Source organism: Triticum urartu, chromosome 2A (genome assembly GCF_056163025.1).
Source record: "Triticum urartu cultivar PI428250 chromosome 2A, HENAU_Tu73, whole genome shotgun sequence".
NCBI classification, from domain to species: Eukaryota; Viridiplantae; Streptophyta; class Magnoliopsida; order Poales; family Poaceae; genus Triticum; species Triticum urartu.
In genome coordinates, this window is record NC_141874.1 from 762,438,646 (window position 1) to 762,459,804 (window position 21,159).

The window sequence follows — 21,159 nt, forward strand, 5'->3', positions numbered from 1 at the left end:
TGACCTCCAAAACTCTGCGCTTGGAGGCCCAACACGAGTCTACAATAAGAAGGCTGTGTAGTAGACATCATTGTTGTTGTTTCTCAGGTGATTGGTGTGGTTTGTCAACATACCACTTCCAGTATTCTTGACCATGCGTGATATACGTGAAGAGCGTAATAGCAGTCCTCGCAAACACTGTATGACCAATGAATTATCAATGAACAAAAACATGTGTTGGTTATATTGTTATAAGCAAGGTGAATAGAATAGCACACCACGTGCGGAGGTGACTACATTGTTGACTAACAAAAATATGTCACGCGGCTTTAATGGGTGCAAGCATGCCATCGAAAACAAAAGTACAACAATCTCCCAGTGTTGTCACACAGCAAGTATAGACTTGGTCAGGAGACTCTGACGTGCTCCAACTCTTCTAGTGGTAGATATCTAGAGTATGTAATGACTGTTTGCACTTTGCTAGATCTCGATCTTCCTGATATACATAGGTATTTGCACAAATCGGAGCAAATTAGGTGTCAGGTTGTTCATTACATGCATCATTCCATTTGGTTAGCCTTCTAGTACCCTTGATTAGTTGAGCAAGAGGCGCCCTATCTTGGAACACAATTGCTCCATCCTCTGCAACAGACACTGGTCCTCCGCTCCAATTTGGCCCGACAAACCATCCCATAGCTGCTCCCCCAAGCAAGCCTCCTAGCTGCATGTGAATCAACCCAAGTATAAGCTAATCAATCATTTCATTTCATCTATAAATTGTTGCCGAATGAATCATAAATTGTGTAGAGAAAAGATTAATCATTAAGGAGACATACATGAGCCCAGTTGTCAATGATGCGCCTTAAGAGAAGGCCAATGCACTGTAAAAAACACACATGAGATCTACATATGGGGGACAAATATCAAAAACAATCAAGTGAAATTGTGTATAAATTGGTATGTACCAGGTTCATGAAAATCACAAATGCGATTTCCACTAGATTTTCTTGTGCCTTTTCCAAATGCCCTCGATGCCTCCACATATAAATAGCGTGCTCGCTAATCTGGCCATCAAGAGAGAAACAAAGGTGGATGAAACAATGAGATCCTATATATATGTATAAAACTAAATAGTTTCCCACTAAACTAATTCTCTCAACTTGCACACATGCCACCTCAACATGCAAGCATGCATAGAAAAGATCCACCTCAAAATGCAAACATGCATAGTAAAAGACCCACTACAATAACTAATATAGTAAACCATATTTTTTAATTTAGCCCTCATATGCTTAACCAAACATTCGTGTTTCATCATACAACTAAATCCATCAAAATAACCATATTACATGCCCCTTCAGCATGCAATGGTTAGTTAAGGAGTGACTTATATATATATCTCATGGATGGTGGTAGTAGCTTTGTATTGGTGCTCTACCACCTTATGTAGATCTAGCAAAGCATAAATGACTTAATCCTAAAATAAAAAGATTTTTTTGCATCCATATAATCTACTTTAGTAGATTCGAACCTTTATAAAAAAATCAACGCGGGCATACAAACCAAGAATAACATAGGCACACTTGTGGGTGATGAGAGGTATGTTAGCTAAGAATTGGTAACATCATTATGGCTTTGTTATCTATATCAATGAGGTAGAGAATAAAACCTTGTAAAATGTTCTTGATTATCGATAGCTATGTTGATCCGCATTGCAGATGACTATTTCATTTCTTGCATCCCAAATTTTTTAGAACACCTTAAGTAGGATATGATTGCATAGTTGAAGTTCGAAGTTATGTGGTGGAATGAATTTCCAATGTTCGAAGTCTCGAAGAGGATGGTGTTGTGATTGATGTCAAAGACATACACTAGTGCTGATATGTGCATGTGGTGTAGGTTCGGCCTTTGTGTTCAGTCAGAATAGTAACCAGGTGAAGATATTTTCATTTTTTTCTCCTTGATGGGATTATTATCATGTAATAAACTCCCAACTATGCTATTTTATATTATTTTTGGGACTAACCTATTAACCTAGAGCCCAGTGCCAGTTTCTGTTTTTTTCCTTATTTTTGAGTTTTACAGAAAATTAATATCAAATGGAGTCCAAACGAGCTAAAAATTTACGGTGATTTTTTAAGGACCAGAAGAGACCCACGTGGCATAGGAGATGGACCATAGGAGTCCCGAGGCAACCACAAGGGTGGAGGACGCCCCCTAGGGCGCGCCCCTGCCTTGTGGGTTCCTCAGTAACGCCCCCCCCCCCCCCCCCCGATCGACGCTAAAAATTCCTATAAATAGAGAAACCTCCAGAAAGAAACCTAGATCATGAGTTCCACCGCAGCAAGCCTCTATGGCCACGAAAATCCAATCGGGAGCCCGTTCCGGCACCCTGCGGAGGGGGAAACCATCACCGAGGCCATCTTCATCATCCCGGCGGTCTCCATGACGAGGGGGGAGTAGTTCACCCTCGGGGGTGAGGGTATGTATCAGTAGCTATGTGTTTGATCTCTCTCTCTCTCTCTCTCGTGTTCTTGATTTGGCACGATCTTGATGTACCGCAAGTTTTGTTACTATAGTTGGATCATATGGTGTTTCTCCCCCTCTACCTTCTTGTGATCAATTGAGTTTTACCTCTGAGATTTCACTATTATCGGATTGAATACTATTATGGATTTGAGAACACTTGATGCATGTCTTGCGTGGGATACCCGTGGTGACAATGGAGTGTTCTATTGATTCACTTGATGTATGTTTTAGCACTTAACTCACGGATTCCCGAGGTGACATTGGGGTAATCTATGCATAGGGGTTGATGCATGTTTTCGTCCTTGTTTCTCCGGTAGGAATCTTGGGGCACTCTTTGAGGTTCTTTGTGTTGGATTAAATATTATGAATCTGAAGTTGTTTGATGCATATCGTATAATTGACCCACGGATACTTGTGGTGACATTGGAGTATCTAGGTGACATTAGGAGGCCCAACACGAGTCTACAATAAGAAGGTTGTGTAGTAGACATCATTGTTGTTGTTTCTCAGGTGATTGGTGTGGTTTGTCAACATACCACTTCCAGTATTGTTGACCATGCATGGTATACGTGAAGAGCGTAATAGCAGTCCTCGCAAACACTGTACGACCAATGAATTATCAATGAACAAAAATGTTATAAGCAAGGTGAATAGAATAGCACACCACGTGCGGAGGTGACTACATTGTTGACTAACAAAAATATGTCACGCGGCTTTAATAGGTGCAAGCATGCCATCAAAAACAAAAGTACAACAATCTCCCGGTGTTGTCACACAGCAAGTATAGACTTGGTCAGGAGACTATGACGTGCTCCAACTCTTCTAGTGGTAGATATCTAGAGTATGTAATGACTGTTTGCACTTTGCTAGATCTCGATCTTCCTGATATACATAGGTATATGCACACATGCCACCTCAACATGCAAGCGTGCATAGAAAAGATCCACCTCAAAATGCAAACATGCATAGTAAAAGACCCACTACAATAACTAATACAGTAAACCATATTTTTTTAATTTAGCCCTCATATGCTTAACCAAACATTCATGTTTCATCATACAACTAAATCCATCAAAATAACCATATTGCATGCCCCTTCAGCATGCAATGGTTAGTTAAGGAGTGACTTATATATATCATGGATGGTGGTAGTAGCTTTGTATTGGTTATCTACCACCTTATGTAGATCTAGCAAAGCATAAATGACTTAATCCTAAAATAAAAAGATTTTTCTGCATCCATATAATCTACTTTAGTAGATTCGAACCTTTATAAAAAATCAACGCGGGCATACAAACCAAGAATAACATAGGCACACTTGTGCGTGATGAGAGGTACGTTAGCTAAGAATTGGCAACATCATTATGGCTTTGTTATCTATATCAATGAGGTAGAGAATAAAAACTTGTAAAATGTTCTTGATCATCGATAGCTATGTTGATCCGCATTGCAGATGACTATTGCATTTCTTGCATCCCAAATTTTTTAGAACACCTTAAGTAGGATACAATTGCATAGTTGAAGTTCGAAGTCATGTGGTGGAATGAATTTCCAAGGCTCAAAGTCTCGAAGAGGATGGTGTTGTGATTGATGTCAAAGACATACGCTAGTGCTAATATGTGCATGTGGTGTAGGTTCTGCCTTTGTGTTCAGTCGGAATAGTAACCAGGTGAGGATATTTTTAATTTTTTTCCTTGATGGGATTATTATCATGTAATAAACTCTCTAGTTTTTGGCAACATTCAGTCTAGCTATGCAGAAGGCGGGGCTGCAGGAGTGATCAGTGGTCAGTTGCATCACCTTGAACGTAACGATTTAAGTCGATTGAAGCTTTCATTACCCAAAAACATGAAAAAACAATCAATAGATTACCCATCAGTGTTATAATCTGTTAGCGGCTAGTTCATGATAATGTCCTATTCATATTAAATTATGAAGCATTGTAGAGTTAAGCACATATGATTTTCGTACTGCAACAAGAAACGAAAAAGTGAAAAATTGCATTTGGCAACAAAGAGGCATACCAATCCACAGATTGCATCGGAGGCACCAACAGAGGGTTTGGGAGTAAACAAATAACTCATCAGTGAACCTGTATGAATACAAAGAGAAACATAAGTACATTCATGGGTTCTTTTGACACAGGATTATTAAAAACAGGTGAAGGACAAATAAATAGGAGTACCTGCCAGTGCTGAAGTGCAATAAATAGCTAGAAATCTTGCAGGGCCAATAGCCTCTTCCACCATAGGCCCGATATCATCCAAAGAGAACATATTTAACTGCGTCCATCATCGACCGCGATGATATAGATGAAGTTAGCAATCGGGCGCCATGTCTGTACTCTCAGTTGGACAAAAATAAAGAGGAAGGAACACGTACTCCAAGGTGGATAATACCCCCGTGTAGAAAAGATGATGTGAGCAGACGCCATATTTCCCCTTTTCTGATTAGGGCGTTGTGCTTCGATTATTAATCATTAATTGTTGCATTCAGCATCATTGGTGCATGACAATCCACATACAATACACATAGATACACTAGAATGAATTTTCAGCGCTAATTCCGGTTGATCAAAAATAAAAACTGACATGACAAACCTACCTTAGTTCCCCACACATCAAGCCTTCCTTTTGTTGCGACATCCACACCATGAACCCTTCAATTCAAGGTAAGCAGGAAAAAAATCAACGTAAGAAATAAGATCCTTTCATTTATTTGGTGAGAAAGCAGAAGATTGAGAGGATGCTGAGAGTCAATGCTATTGGAAACCATGCATGCATGTAAAAAAGGAAAATGAAACCATCGTGTATGCACAATATATTTAGCATTGACTGCCTCGATCACTAACGTACATGAGGCAAACAGCGATGAGAACATCGGTCCACCACCTCTTCTCCCTGTCCCTTCCATGGTCGCGTGGCAGCTCTTGGTCATCTGATGTGTCGTCGTTCCCGTTCCCGCTCCCGGCGAGGAGGGCAGCAGCAGAAGTGCAGGCCAAGGTATTCGCTAACGCCCTGGGGATGCGGTTGCGGGGCAGTGGCGGCGGCGACGACAACGGCGCGTGTGTATGTGATCGTCGGAACCACCGGATGCTGCTGTTGCCTGCTGCCCGCGGCGAGGCGACGTGAAGGTGCCGCACGGCCTGCGCATCCATGGACTGCAAAGGTCAGCCGAGAGCCATGGGTTAAAGTGAAAGAGCGGGCATGCGTATAGAAAGAAGAAACGGTACGTACCGGCGACGAGCGGCGGAGGAGATGGGCGGCATGAGGAGGCCGTCTGAAGTAGTGGAGCCGGAGCAGCAGCCGCGTCGGCGTCGCCATGGCCACGGGCGAAGTAGGCGAGATAGCCTACGTGTGTGCCTGCAGGCCGTTCGTTATGATTATCATCATGGTAATAATGTAATGTCGGCGGATAGGGATCCACAGCCACAGAAGGTTTTATTAGGACCGTTTCCAACGGGACTCTTTTGTCTAGGAAGGGTATTTCCGCTTAGAGTAGTCAGATCTGCGCTGCCCTATTTTTCTTTCTGAAAAAAGGAGATCATCCCGGGCTCTGCATCGATCGATACACGCAGCGCCGGCCTTTCCTTCTAGGCAGCCGCGAGTGCACGCTTGCCACGGGCACTCCTCTGACACTAGAAATCCGCAGAAGCAAGCAATTTGTTATTTTTTTCAGTGCCGATACCCGTTCCCTATATCTGGCCACGAACTAAATAGACCCAAAACACATAGTAGATTTAATGTTTTCGGTGAATCAGGGTACATTATTATCAACATACTTTTTTTTTGAGATGTTATTCTCAACATACTTGGGTATCGACAGTGAAGTGTCTACTTTAGATGGATATATAGAAGATTGTGTTTTCCATAATTCACTCTATATGATGCACATTTTAACACTTCCTTTTGAGAACTGTTGTACGCAGTCACGAGTGCGTACAAGCTGGCAGTAGCGCTCCAAAACCGAACGAGCACCCAATCTTCCAGCTCGGCCAATGAGGCCAATGACCAACCCATTTGGGATATCATCTGGAAATCAAAAGTACAAGAGAAAGTGAAATTTTTTGGCTGGAGAGTTGCTACAAATACTCTGGCTACTAAGAAGAACAAATGGAGACGCACTCTCGAAGTTGACAGTACCTGCAGCATTTGTGGAAACGCAGAGGAAGATGAATACCATGCCGTGGTCTCCTGTACAAAGAGTTGCGCTCCTAGACATGAAATGAGAGGACAGTGGGACTTGCCTAATGATTCTCTCTTCAGGTATACAGGAGAAGACTGGCTGCAACACCTTCTGGGGCCTTGCGACGGGGAAACAAGAATAAGAATCCTGCTTCTGCTATGGCGCTGCTGGTTCCTTCGTGATGATTGCATTCACAGTTCGAAGGAGCTGGTCAGTCGCTCGGTCTCCTTCCTGAAACAGTACGAGGAGGAACTAAAGGGATGTGACCCTAGTCTGGTGTTGGGGACCAGGGAAAATCTGAGGAAAAAATAACCGGTGGCTGCGGTAGACGGCTCGAGTTCAGGGGCACACCCGGCCAGAGGGATGGACGTGCATGGGGTGGATCCCAAGGCATGCAGTGATAACCAGTGGCGTAACCCGAGCGATGGGACAGTGAAATTAAATACTGATGCGGCCTTCCATGCGGGAAGCGGCCAATCCCATGCTGGTGTGGTGGCACGTGATCATAGGGGACAAATCCTCTCACTGTCCAAGAGAGCAGGCAGATGCTCGACAGTGGAAGAGGCAGAAGCAACTGCCATGCTGGCCGGGCTGCGCTCCCTGTCAGAGCTGTATAGAGGGCCCATTATCGCGGAGACAGACTGCGTGGCAGTGGCAAATAGTTTAAGACCGGGCGCAGCCAATCTCTCCGCCTGGTATCATGTTATCGTTGACATTAGGAGAGAACTTGAGAAGTTCAGCGAGGCTCAGGTCATGCACATCAACAGGAATCAGAACAAATTAGCCCACCACTTGGCCGCTCGCGCTAGATGCAAGGAGGACATGCAGATGGTGGCGGGTATTCCGGAAGACCTGGATGCAGTGTTAGCTGCCGACGTTGGGTTGGCTGAAGAGTAGTTTTGTTACTCTTTCTTACCTCAAAAAAAAAAAGATAGACACACAATTTGCTGTATGAACCATGAATTATTCATGTACTAAAAGCATGCTTTAGTTACTCCTACATAGTTAACAAAGGTAAATACTATATATATCAGGATGGTGACGTTGTCTGGCGTTGTGGCAGGTGGTGGGCGGCAGCTAGACCGGGCAAGGTAGATGCAGCAGTACATCACTGAAGATGGATTGGTGGCAGGTGGTTGCAGCGGCCTCAGGCATCCTGGTTGGGACCTCAGGTCTTAAATGTTAGGTTTGCCTGCGAGGTCTGTTTGGTATTAGGCCCAGACTATCAACATCCCTACATCATCTGGATAGGAGTAGTGACAGATGTTGCTCAGACAGTGGCTTTAGTCTTACAGTTGTATGACTTTGTAAGGTTTTGTGTGAATAATTGATAAAGTGGCTACATGCATCGTCCAGATGCAGAGGCCGGGTGTCCTCCTCCATTTCTAAAAAAAAAAATCTGGTGACTTTGGACTAGTAACAATATCATAAGTAGTCTGGACTCTTCGGAAGTAGTACAACGGGTCAGCTCCAATCCATCGACTAGTCTCACCAAAACAAGTCAACTTTGGAGGCTGGAATATGCATGTGTTTCACTTTGCGAACAACCCTTCTTCTGTCTCAGTAAAGACTGTTTTTTGTGGTCTTATACCACCATTGGTTAGCCGAGCAAGAGGTGCCGTGTCTTGGATCACCTTCGTTCTATCCTCTGCAACACCTAGCTTCTTCCAATGTGGACCGACAAAACATTCAACAACCACTCCCGCAAGAAAGCCTCCTAACTGCATGTGAATCAACCCAAGTATAAATTAATTAAGCATTTCATACAATATCGCTGAATGGATTACATGGATAGAGTTATTAATTATTTAGGAGACCTACATGACCCCAGTTGTCTATGCGTTTCATTACGTAGAGGCCAACGCCCTGCACACAAACAAATATATGAGATCTGCACATGAAATTCAACAAACGCATGGCAGAAAAGAGAAGACAAACTAAGCTTATAATCAAACGATCGAAGAAGTAAATCACTACGTACCACATTGATTACAACATCAAATGCAATTCGCCCTAAAGTTACATTTGTTTTCTCCAAATGGTTTCGGTGCCTCCACATATAAACAGCTTGTGCACCAATCTGATCACCAAGATAGAAGGTAGTGTAGTGAGAAGCAAGAAATTTCATCTTAATGACTTGGCCCGGTTACAAAATACAATGGTGGTAATCACAAGTAGGAAATATGTTGTATATGTAGGTCACATAATTCTTTTAACATTTACCTTTAGAAGAAAAACATGTCATACAAAAAAAACCATGTGAGGGATACACGATTTTGACATTCATAATATATCTATATTATGCACGTGGGTTTTAAGTTGTTGACTAAGTGTGTGGTGTGGCAATACCTATTAATGCAGAACAAATTAGTTAGGTTCCAAGGCACTATATTTGGTTCAATAGAACAAGAGGGCGCACACTTTTCATACAACTATCATCTTATAATAAACACTTTATTTCCAGGCTTTTGATACTGTGCATTCTATCTATGTAGAGGACGAGAGCTGATCAATTGAATCATGCACCTTGATGTGACAGTTTTAGTTAATAGAAGCTTAATTATAGAAAATTGTGGAAACAAAGCCCATGTTCTCATCTGTAAGTGGCTAGTTCACAATAATGTCATATTCCTAGGAAAATTATAAATCACTATGGGGTTAAGCGGTTAGGCACAAATTTCTAAAAATGTATTATTTTCAATAAACGAACATACCAATCCACAAATAGCAGTGGACGCACCAACAGAAGATTTGATGCCAGCACAGTAACTCATGAGTGAACCTATTATAACAATTTTGACAATACAAAGATTCGGCTATCACATGAATACTACAAAAATAGCAAATATTATGCGTTATCCAAAGGGGAAAGGTAAAGGATGAAGAAACACCTACCTGCCAATGCCGAAGTGAAATAAATAGTTAGAAATCTTGCAGGGCCAGTGACCTCTTCCACCATAGGCCCAATATCATGCAAAGCGAGACTATTTACCTAGCATGGATTATCACGATGATATATATGAAGTTAATTAGCAGCTGCAATGAATTATCTAAGAGTGTAACATTAATGTCAACTGAAACAAGCAGGAACATGTACCCCAAGATGAATAAGACCACCATGAAGGAAACATGGTGTCACCAAACGCCAGATCTGCCCTTTCTTGACCATCTCGTTGACCTTCAATCCATGGCAAAATCATCTCGGATTAGTTCAGCATTAATTAATAATGACCTGCAAATACACTTGAATGGAGTTTGAAACCACAGATTGTACAAACCTACCATAGCTCCGCACAGAGAAAGCCTCCCTCTTGCTGCTACATCCACGACGTAAACCCTTCGACGCGAGCGAGCAAGCGAAAAAGGAAGAACAAGATTTCAACAAGTGGATGCCTAAATTAAGAAGCCACTTTGATTCAGAAAATAGAAGGATAACTAAAGTTTAACACTGGGTCACGTACATGACATTGATGGCGAGAAGAGCGTTGGTGCAGTCCCTCTTGTGAGTCTTCTTCTTGTTGCTTCCAGTATCAATTGGGCCCATGGGCGGCGATTTCTGCTTATCCTCCGATGATGTGTCATCGATGAGAAGGCCGGCAGAGGAGAAGGATGCAGCAAAGAGCACATTCGTGAGGATGCGGCGAGGGCGGGGTGCCTTGGACGACGAAGAATGCCAACGTGATCCTCCTCCAAACCATCGACTGTTGTTGGGTACTGCTCTTGGCAAGACATGAAGTTCCCGCATGCCCTATAATTAAACAGATGATCAATAAAAGCGCCCATAAAAGTAAATAAACCAAGCAACCATGCACATGAAAGCGTGAAAGAGCATGAAATTAAGTTGCATGACAAGTAATGTATCCCAAATGAGTTATTTATCCAAAACCACCACACTTGGAGCTAGGGTAACAATTTAGTACCACATTGAAGGCAGGGCACAAAAAACCACTAGAAATGAGCCTAATACGTAACGCGGAGCACTGATGCTTCAATTTAGACGTGAAAACAGCGAAACCGACAGGTGGGCCCTGCCTGTCGGGGCTGATGTGGCAAAGACCAAGCACAAAAAAAAGGTCTGACCAGCTGAGGTGGCAAATGAGACGCGGGCCCCGCCTGTCTGTGACTAAATGATCATCTTCTTCCCATTTCTTTTTCTACGCGACATTACATCGAGCAGCTTACGGCCATCCGAACTCTGGCGACTATGCCCACACCGGCGAGCATCGCGAGGGGAGGGAGGCGGCGCCGTGAGGCCTCGCAGCCCGACGCCGCTCCCGTTGGCGTGGACGCCCGAGCTCTCTGTCCGCGTGCGAGCTCTGAGCTCCATGGCCACCATGGCCATGGCAGCCAAGCAACTGCCACGAGCACGCCCCACGCCACAAGCACACACACACACGTACACGCGCGCCCCACGCCACGAGCACGCACTCACCTACATGCGCCCAGCACCATTCCCGCGAGATTCGGCAGCGGCTCGTCTTGCGCTGACCTTGGTCATCGGCCATGGCTGACCTCGGCCGCACGGACGCACCCCACGCGCGCTCGCGTGGCCCAAACATGCCGCCGGCCGCCATAGCTGTTCGTGCCGCGCGTGCGTACTGCGGTTCTCGCGCGCCTCCCCGTGGCCACGCCTTGCCGCCGGCCCTCATTGGTGTTCGTGCTGCGCGTGCTCACTATGGTTCCCGCGCGCCTCCTCGTGGCCACGCCTTGCCGCCGGTCGCCATTGCTGTTCGCGCAGCGTGCGCACTGTGGTTCCCACGCGCCTTTCCATGGCCAGGCGCCAGATTCAGCGGCCGCACGCCGAGCTCCGGCGAGATCCGGCACCGGCTATGTCCGCGTCCACCTCCGACGGGCTGCCACTTCCAGGACGCGGCCCGCATACACAACCTGGTTTCCGGCAAGACAGCCTAGTCAGGCATCGCCGTTGCGCACGTCCTCTCTGGCGGCTGCGCCGGTGATGAACATGTTCTAGCGCTCACAACCTGTTCGGCTAAATGCCAGAGAGAAAACGAGGAAGAAAGAAAAAGAAAAAAGTGAAGAAAATAATAAACACCCGAGTCATTGACAAGTGGGACCCTCGTCCAACTCAGCATATCGTCCACACAAGCATGCCACCTCATCCCGACAGGCGGGTCCCACCTGTCGGTTTCGCTGTTTTCACGTCCTAATTGGAGCATCAGTGCTCCGCGTTACGCATTAGACGCATTTTTGGTGGTTTTTTATGCCCTGCCTTTAATGTGGTACTAAGTTGTTACCTTAGCCTCAAGTGTGGTGGTTTTGGGTAAATAACTCTACCCCAAATATATATATTATAGATCCATATGTAGCCCTGTGCAAGCAATCTTGTAAGAGTAAATTTGTAAGGCATATACTCCCTCCGTCTCAAAATAAGTTTAAAAGAAGTGTCTTTGTTTTAGTAGAAACGTACCGGCGGCGAGCAATGAAGGACACAATTTCCGAGTTGGGCAGCCGAAGAGCAGAAGCCAGGAATATGTGCCGGAGGAAGAGGCGGGCTGATGGAGCGGAGCCGGAGCAGCAGCCGGGTCGCCATGGCAATGGGGACGGCGTTGTAGACAAGAATACCACGTACGTGCAGGCAGGCCTCTCGTTTTGAAGGAGATCAATTAATGTGTTGTTATCTCGCTTAGCTTGGAAGTCAAGGAGGAAAAAGTTATAGTTTTGTTAAAGCATATTTTGATGTGCTATAAATATTGCACATCTAAATTCAATATCATTGATCTTACACAACGATTCATGTAGGTATTTTTTATTCTCTTTTTATTTTATTTATATACTTGATTGAGTCATTTACATGTGCAATAACTAGAGCATATCTAAATGCGCCTAGACAGACCCAAAAATTATACTCCATAACCGTTTTGAACGGGACCGTTCAGTTTATGAAAAGTAGTTTGTCTTTCCATCGGAGAGGACAGTCTGATTGTTTGGTTTTATTTTCTTTATATATGCCGTCTCTAGCCAACTTACTCCTACTAGGAGGGCATCTCCAACGCAACGCAGACCCTCAAACCATCTGTAACCGTTCGGATCATGCGGTCTGAATGTGTTGTGCCATTCAACACGGTTCTGTATCGGTCCATCGAATGGACCGGACACACTTTTTTTCGTAAACCGGAGACAAACTAGAGAGGCTTTACGGACGTCCGGACCGATACCACGTCCGCTTCTGACTGCCTGGCCCACCATTAACCCCCTCCCTCGCCCGCACGCGTTTTCCTCCCGAAACGGTCAACGCTACTCTAGAGCGTCAATGCCAAATTCATGACCGGTCAGAGCGGCCGCGACCTTTGAGTGCGCCGGCATTAAAGTGGCGCACCGAGCTAGAGAGCGTCGCCCGCGCCGCTTCCTGGTACAAGCGACTGCTCTGCGTCAAACGACACCCCGTCGATCCGCCGCCCTAAATTATTGATATGCGGTGCCGAGGAACCTACTCTGGTGCCACTCGTCCGTCTGTTTGTTGCCCACCATTAACCATACTACCATAACCTATTGCAATCCGCCCGCTATATAAACTTCATCCCCGGCCATAGCCACAGTCATCCTTCTCCGGTCTCTTTCTCCTCACGGCACCATGCCCGCCATGGTCTCCTCACACGCCCGACATGGCAGGCAGACAGAGGCCGACGACGTCTGAATGGAGGACGCGGCCGAGGACAAGCCGACGCCATCCTCCTCGCCTGCGCAGGCCGGCATCACCATCGGCGAGGCCCGTGTCCACTACACGGACATGGTGCGGGAGGAGTGGGAGGCCAAGTTCCGGCAGTTGCAGGCCAACCAGGCCTAAACCTCCATCTCCTCGACGAGCATCTTAGGATTTCTGATCTAATATTATATTCTCTTCGGATCGGCCAAGCATCTAAATTAGTTTCTCTCTACATAGAAGGCCTTGGAAGATTATTTGAAGCAATGACTTTTGATGCAGTTTGGTTACATCTAACGGGTGGCCTCGAAGAGTCTGCATCATTATCTGAACGTGGTGATCAATTTCTCTTTGAAAAACATCGTTTCAAAACCTAGATCAGTTCAGGGAAAACGCAGTCAGAAACTTAGGGCAAAGAGGAATACCGTAAAGGTGTACTGGGCTAAAAACACATGCGCAGAGGGCCGATGTAACCTCGTTCTTCAGTTTGTACTTCAATTGCCGGCCGTGGCCGACGGCCGACCTGGCTAGCCGCCGCAATGGGAGAGACGAGAAGGAGACACGAGGCCGTGTAGCCTGTTGCGTTACTTGCGTATTATTACTAAACAGTAAGACTCAGCTACCTATGAGCCTCCACGGCGATTTGACATTGTCAGCCGTACGATCTCCTTATTGAACGTTGCAGATCTTCCAGTCATCCACCGCTCGCGTTTGTATATATTTTTCAACGCATCGCCAGCTCGTGACGTTCGGCCTACTTAGCTGGGCCGCTACTCCGCAGGCCGAGCTGGCGACTCCGTCATTAATCGGGCTCACCCGATACTTTTTCGTTTCTCCATTTGTTTGGACGCCGGCCGCGTACGTTCTTTCCCGCGGCGGCGGCGCACGCCGTCGGCGTCGTCCACTCGTCCCCCACGGTCCCGCAGATCTCCTTGGTTGCTCGTGGGCCTCGGTGTCCTTTCCTGTTCACCGTCATCTTCGCACGTGAAGGGTCTACTCAGCCGGGAAACTGTTTTTCGATGCCCACAACAGATCTCCTTTGGATCCAGTAGGCATCCAAAGGTAAGGACTTATTAATACCTGAGAAACCCTAAAACTGCAACTGCAGCGGTTGCTTATGCCTTCCAAGTGTGCCTTGTTCGCATGGTTGACTCAGCACCCGATGGGAGTGGCACAACACTGCAGAAGTGCAGAAACTATCGCATGGCAACGTGATAGACTGATAGCCATCGAATCTGGGATGGCTTCTGTCTGGTACCTACTCTTCATTCCCATATATCTCTAATTAAACTGCCTTCCACCATGCCCACAACACCTTGGCATATAGCAAATCATACACATGAATTCCAGAATTTCCTAGCTTATATTAGTTCAAGGTTGTGAAGTTAATGATGAGGAGCCATAAAAAAAAAGAGTTTATGGGCTGAGAGGCTTCTGGCCGGTGTGGTGCTAGCTTGACGGGTTCAAATAAGATTTTCTACTGGGTTCATACCAGCGACAAGGTGTATCCATGTACGTGGCGTGCAAAATCCATTGGGTTGAATTGAAATGCTTACATGCTGGCTCCGCCCCCGTGCGACCATCACGTCGTACATGGACATGGCGGAACAGAAGGCGCTACTCGAATCCTACCGCTCCACCCTCAACATCCATCGGTACCACTGGCGGTACCACATCCGTCAGGCGGAATTACAGGCCGCCTACAGGGAGATTGTCGAGGCGGCGGACGAGGTGTTCGGCAATAGCGAGGAGGACAACTTCAGCTCCACAACGGCCGCGCCTCGCCGCCACGACCACGAATCCGACACGTGTGCGGCGCCGTCGGCAGCAAGGAAGAGTAGTGCATGATAGGTCACCGTCGCGTAGGTCCCAAGAAGGCCATCGCTCCTTCCCTCCCGCTGAAACTAAGTTTGGCAGACTGATCATCGTCGGCCGATTAGCCGGTCAGGCTGCGGTGGTGGAGGCAGAACTGGAGAGCGCCGAGGCGGAACTAGAGAAGGCGAAGGCAAGAGCCGAAGGCTTCACTTCTCAAGGCTCACGGTTGGACATGCAAACGGGCGCCGACGATCATTTAGATTAGGTTTAGAGTATGATTCAGTTAAAAATTATCCAAAATTTAATGAATTTTGTTTGGTTTATAGGAAAACCAGCCGGTTCGCATGAATTTCATCCGCTTAGTTGAAACCCGGTTTGAAATGTATGTGGATAGGGTTGGATGTCGGCTCTCGCATTCGTGTCCGTGGACTGACCCCCTCCTCTCCCCCTCCACCTCCCCTACCCCCCCCCCCCCCCCCCCCCGGTCCGCAGACGGATACGGGAAAGAATTTACGTGTCAGCCTTGAAAATGCCATTACTAATTGCCTTCTGTTTGTTATGACCACAGCCCAAGGGCATCATTAATTAGGTTATGCACATGAACAAATGCGACATCACCTGCTGCATATGCATATTTGGATGAACCAATGAGCATCTCACTCCATGCATATGGAACATGATGATGCTACGAGAATATAGATACACCCATCCATCGAGCAGCCCCACGCTTGTACGTGCATGCATGGTGCGCGTGCGCACTACACACGTGTAATTGCACCCTTCCGACCCGCTCCGGTAATTGACCTTCGTGAATTAGAACCACAATCGACTGTCAGCATGTTTTATAATCCAGACTAGCAAAACAGCCCGTACGTTGTAACGGAAGAAAAAATTATAATCCTCAATCGTCATGACCATATTTTGCTGCATCACCGAGATACACTCATTCTCATTTTCGTGAAATTGTGAACAATTTTTAAAAATCATGAACATTTTTAAACTTGTGAACATATCTGAAATTGTGAACAATTTTCAGATTCATGCAGATTTTTACAGATTTTCGAACATTTTCTAAAATCATGAAAAAGGAATTGTATTCATGAACATTTTATACGATTTGCAAATATTTTGTTTAAATTGTGAATATTTCTATAATCGACGAACATTTTTTTGAAAATAGGCGGAACAATTTTGGAAATTCACAAACATTATTTTGATTTAATGAACATTTTTGAAATGCATGAACATTTTTTTGAATTTGTGAGCATTTTATGAATCAATAAAATATTTTATACGTCACCGATTTTTTTTAATTTCTAGGGTACTTTTCAATTCATGAACATTTTATGAATTGGCGAAATTTTATTCAATTTCATTAATATTTTCTAATACACGAACTTTTTTAAGAAATCATCAACATTTTTTGATTTCCCGAAATTTTTTTTTTCAAAAGTGCAAACTTTTTTGAATATGCGAACATTTTTAAAAATTACGAATATTTTCTGAATCCATCCACATTTATGAATTATCCAATATTCTATTTCAAAATTCATTTTTTAATGTTTGGAACTTTCTTAAAGTCCCAAATTATTTAAATTAAAAAAACAAAGACGGAAAAGGAAAACAAAAAATAAAAAACGAAATTTTAAAAAGGCCGCCCTGACATGGGCTTACCACAACATGAACGGTGTGTCTTCTACTAGTGCGCAGAGCGCAGTATAGAAAATTCTCGCGTTTGGACTACATTTGATATATTTTTTCTGCGAAACAAAAGACATGTAACAAACAAGAACCGGCACTGGTCAAAAGTATGTGGAAGCAGTAGGATAATGGGATGAAACAATTAGAAACTATAGATACGACGGTGACATATCAGTGGCATCTCTCCAAATAGCTTCGACATGGTAAACAAATCACATATTTGTAATGGATCTCTGTTTTGATGGCATGTGATAACATATAGGCATTTCGTCCTTAAATTCAGCCCATCTTCTTTATCATCAATGAATTTTCCATTTTACCATACTATGTTTTGAATTTGGATCTACAATTGTGTACTATGATGGATTTGTGTTACTACTACAGCATAAAAAATATGAGAAAAATCTGAAATAAACATTGAATTCATGTTAGCTGTCTAAACCAAACCCTGACCTCAAAATCCCTGAAACTGGCACCTTGTCCTTTCTAATCCCGGTCAATCCTGACCATTTTTCTCATAAAACTTGTTTGTGATTGCTTACATGGCACTAGAGCGAAGGGGGATCACACAGTAGCTTCATGTTGCATGGGTGATGGGCACACGAATTTCAAGAATTCCCACTCACTCATTCCCATGTGACATAAGCAATCCCGAAGCCCTAACGAGTTTTCAGCAAAAATCGACCTGGATTAGAAAGGATATCAATTTCAGGGATTTTAATGTTAGGGTTTGATTCGGACTCAGAGTATGAGTTCAAGGTTTATTTTGTTTTTTACCAAAAGATTAGAAGCTTTCAGCATGGTAAATAGGATAGTTTAAATCGGCCACGTCGGTAGTACCAAATGCAGCATTAAATACTTCCCCTGTTGATACATCGTTCCTCTCGTATAGTGAGACTACACCTTTTCCCTTATATGTTGCTTTTCCGCAAGATTTTCCATTCTTAAATTTGATTTTGGCTCCATGTACGTTTTATAACACAAATCACACGATTTGAATTTGTAGAGCTTAGTTGAGTTGGTATTAATTTATCAGTTTCGCTAAAGCACATCTAGATATGCTCTAAGTATTGCAAATCTAGGTCCCGCGTCATTGATTTTACACTAAGATTCATGCAAGCATTTTCTTTTTCTTTTTCTTTTTCTCTCTAGCTTGATTGAATCACTTAGATGTGCAATAAGTAGAGCACATCTAGATGTGCCCTAGACAAACCCTTAATTTATTGCATGACATGGTGAAAAACAATGTTACACACCACATCAACCCATGACCATATGTGATTTACATTTTAAAGGCCTTCTTCAATCATGGGGAAGTTGGGCATGCGTTTCATGTGATTTATTTGGGTCCAGAGAAAACATGCCCACAACTTGATCTAATTTTGGCTGTCATTCAAAATGATGACATACATACACTTGGCCTGGGAGTCAAATCGCCCCTGAATTCTCTTTATTTCAGTTGGTTGAGCAGATAAAAGATTGTGTTTTGGATAGCTCACAGCCAGCATATATAGACAGTCTATGATGTACATTAAAGTTAACAATGTTCTTTTGAGAATGAATGTACTTGATAACAAATAGTTAGCCATATGAACCATGAAACAAAACATCAGACATTAGTTATACTTTTAAACAAGGTAAATACAACAATTGCATGCGACTTTGTAGTATTGGTTAACAAAAAACGGCCACAACTGCATCTAAACACTAGTACAGTAGGCTCCATTGCAAGTGTGGAAGTCTAGCTAGATTCTGGAGACTGTAGATATGTGAAAGTTCTACTAGGAGATGTCTGCACTTTGTAAACGACACTCCAACTGCTTAATTAATATGGGTATTTGTATAGGGGCATGTTGATTCAATGTACAACCAAAGAAGTAACTATGGTCTTCTAACTGTTCGTGAACCAAACAAGGGGTGCCCTATCTTGGAATGCCTCCCGTGCATATGGCCCAGCATGCTTCTTCCAATGTGGACCAACAAACCATTCGACAGCCGCCCCCCCAAGCAAGCCTCCCAACTGCATCATGCAAATCAATCCAGGTAAGCTAATGAAGCATTTTGTTATTTTTTGTTGCCAAATGATGAAATCAATTGTGTCGAGAGTTCATTAGGAGACCTACATGTCCACAGTTGTCAATGTCGTGCTTTAAGAAGAGGCCAATTGCCTGCATGCCAAACAAAACATATGAAATCCATCTACAGATGGAATGCAAAAAATTTCTTGGCAAAAACAGTAACAAATTAAGATAAAAATAAAATGAGCAAAGGCTTAAATCAGTATACAGACCAGATTAATGAGAACCACAAGTGCAATATCCACTAGAGTTTCATTTGCCTTCTCCACAAACTCCCGGTGCCTCCACATATAAACGGCTTTTGCACCAATCTGATCATCAAGATAAAGGTTCAACCATGATCAATGGTGAATAAGTCCTAAATAAATTCGTTAGGGATGTAAGGTAAATGGACATACCAATCCACAAATAGCACCGGATGCACCAATAGAACGTGCAGGGTTAAACCAGTAACTCATCAGCGAACCTGTTACACAGTTTGTTAGTAACTATATCATTGAAAAGGCTCGCACACATTCCATTAATTTTATCAACAAAATATGAGTAAGATACAACATAAATCATACCATTGAAAATTTCTCTTGAATGGGAATCTAATGATATACATTTTATGGACACAACTCATATTTTCTTGACCAGATTAACGATCAAAGTGTTTCCTCAGAAATGTGTGCGAGCCTTCTAAACTCGAACGGAGGGAGTAAGAAACACCGGACCTGATAGCGCCGAGGTGCAATAAATAGCTAGAAATCTTCTAGTTCCGGTAACCTCTTCCACCATAGGCCCAAGCTCCTCCAAAGCGCGATTGTTATTCTGCATCACCCCATAGTATATATGATGATAGCTAGCAAGTCAGTGATCGCTTTAATTCGGTAGAACTGAAAACCAAAAACAGGACCATCGAACACGTACAGCGAAGTGAGTAAAATCCTTATGCAGAACGGCTGCTGTTGCCAGACGCCATATCTCCCCCTTTTTTATCGAGTCGTTGTTCTGCGATCCATGGTGAAATGATCGTCACATTAGTTTAGCAGTAATTAATTAGTTAGTGAATATATACCCCGCAAAATAGTTGTTACTGAATATATAGATATAGAGATAGGTAGGTGCACTGTAATTTACTCCCTCTGTAAAGAAATATAAGATCGTTTATATCACTATGATCTAAATGCTCTTATATTTTTTTACGAAGGGAGTATTTTTCAACCGATACAGAGAGCGTGCACATACCTTAGCTCCCAGCATACATAGCTTTCGTTTTGTTGCTACGTCCACCAGGTGAACCCTTGGTCGCAAGCAAGCAAAACACAAAAAGATCATTAAATGCACAGATTATATAAAGAAGCTGCCTACCTTGATTCTACGTAAATTCTAATGGAGTATGGAGGGAAACCATGCATGGTGCATGCATTGGCTCACGTACAGGAAATTGATGGCGATAAGAGCGTCGGTGCAGTTCCTCTTGTCCTTGTTGCTTCCATGGTTATTTGGCCCCATGGGCGGCGATTCCTTGTCTGACTTCTTGTTGGCAGTGAGAAGGCCGGCGGCGGAGAAGGACGCGGCGGAGATCACGTTCCCAACGATGAGGCGGCCGAGTGGCTTTGACTTGGAAGACGACCACAAATGGGCATGTGATCCTCCTCCAAACCACCGCCTGCCGTTGGCTGCTACTCTCGGCGGCAACATGACATGAAGATGATGCCGCACCTCCTACGCATGCCAACCGCGCGGGAACATAAGAAGATGAAAGATCGAGCTCGAAAGTAAGATACCTTTTTTTTTGCTAATTTACAAAAGCTATGGCGTAGGCTTTGCAGTTTGGCGAACTGCACGTACCAGCGGCGAGCGATGGTGGAGACCGCCAGCGCCGGCGAGGCGAGGAAGCGCCGGAGAAGGAGCCCGGCGGAAGGTGCGGAGCCGGAGCAGCAACCGTGACGCCATGGGCGCAAGATCGTTTCGAACTTTCGATCGTACTAGCAGGTCGGCCTTTTTCGTTTCGATCGTTACGACGGAGATTGTGTAGGTCGGTCTGGCTTTGCCTTCTTGGGGATCGGAGGAGTCATGGACTCGATCATCGTGATCAATGCGGAGACCGGCCGGGATTATGATTCAGGTAAAGGTTCAGACTGACTGTTTCCAACATGATTTCGGCCGTGTCAGTCCGATCGAGGAAGAGGGAAACAAAAAGTTGTCCATATTCTAACAGGAAAG

The 21,159-nt window shown here is 44.3% G+C and overlaps 4 protein-coding genes across 5 annotated transcripts; 1 reads left to right on the forward strand and 3 right to left on the reverse strand.

Annotated features, from left to right (window-relative positions):
• Positions 1-511: 511 nt before the first annotated feature.
• On the reverse strand, positions 512-5,831 carry LOC147988001 (RHOMBOID-like protein 10, chloroplastic). 2 transcript variants are annotated; one of them, XM_087540490.1, is made up of 9 exons: positions 5,745-5,831; positions 5,364-5,653; positions 5,113-5,167; positions 4,891-4,971; positions 4,694-4,790; positions 4,533-4,600; positions 945-1,043; positions 816-860; positions 512-700 (listed from the first exon to the last, which is right to left on the reverse strand). In XM_087540490.1, exons 1-9 carry the CDS (start codon positions 5,829-5,831, stop codon positions 512-514), a joined length of 1,011 nt encoding a protein of 336 aa, XP_087396616.1. The 2 variants fall into 2 exon arrangements, with proteins under 2 accessions (XP_087396616.1, XP_087396615.1); XM_087540489.1 differs by having other exon boundaries at positions 5,364-5,668.
• A 1,225-nt stretch (positions 5,832-7,056) lies between these two features.
• Positions 7,057-7,590, forward strand: LOC147988002 (uncharacterized). Its single transcript, XM_087542579.1, has one exon. It carries the CDS (start codon positions 7,057-7,059, stop codon positions 7,588-7,590), a length of 534 nt encoding a protein of 177 aa, XP_087398705.1.
• A 635-nt stretch (positions 7,591-8,225) lies between these two features.
• On the reverse strand, positions 8,226-12,244 carry LOC147988003 (RHOMBOID-like protein 10, chloroplastic). The gene is made up of 9 exons (XM_087540488.1): positions 12,122-12,244; positions 10,155-10,441; positions 9,976-10,030; positions 9,791-9,871; positions 9,589-9,685; positions 9,408-9,475; positions 8,675-8,773; positions 8,515-8,559; positions 8,226-8,414 (listed from the first exon to the last, which is right to left on the reverse strand). The coding sequence occupies exons 1-9, from the start codon at positions 12,242-12,244 to the stop codon at positions 8,226-8,228; spliced, it is 1,044 nt and encodes a 347-aa protein (XP_087396614.1).
• Positions 12,245-18,761: 6,517 nt separating this feature from the next.
• LOC147988004 (RHOMBOID-like protein 10, chloroplastic) lies at positions 18,762-20,889 on the reverse strand. Its single transcript, XM_087540491.1, has 9 exons — positions 20,785-20,889; positions 20,372-20,658; positions 20,179-20,233; positions 19,861-19,941; positions 19,665-19,761; positions 19,347-19,414; positions 19,161-19,259; positions 18,994-19,038; positions 18,762-18,890 (listed from the first exon to the last, which is right to left on the reverse strand). Exons 1-9 carry the CDS (start codon positions 20,887-20,889, stop codon positions 18,762-18,764), a joined length of 966 nt encoding a protein of 321 aa, XP_087396617.1.
• Positions 20,890-21,159: the final 270 nt, after the last annotated feature.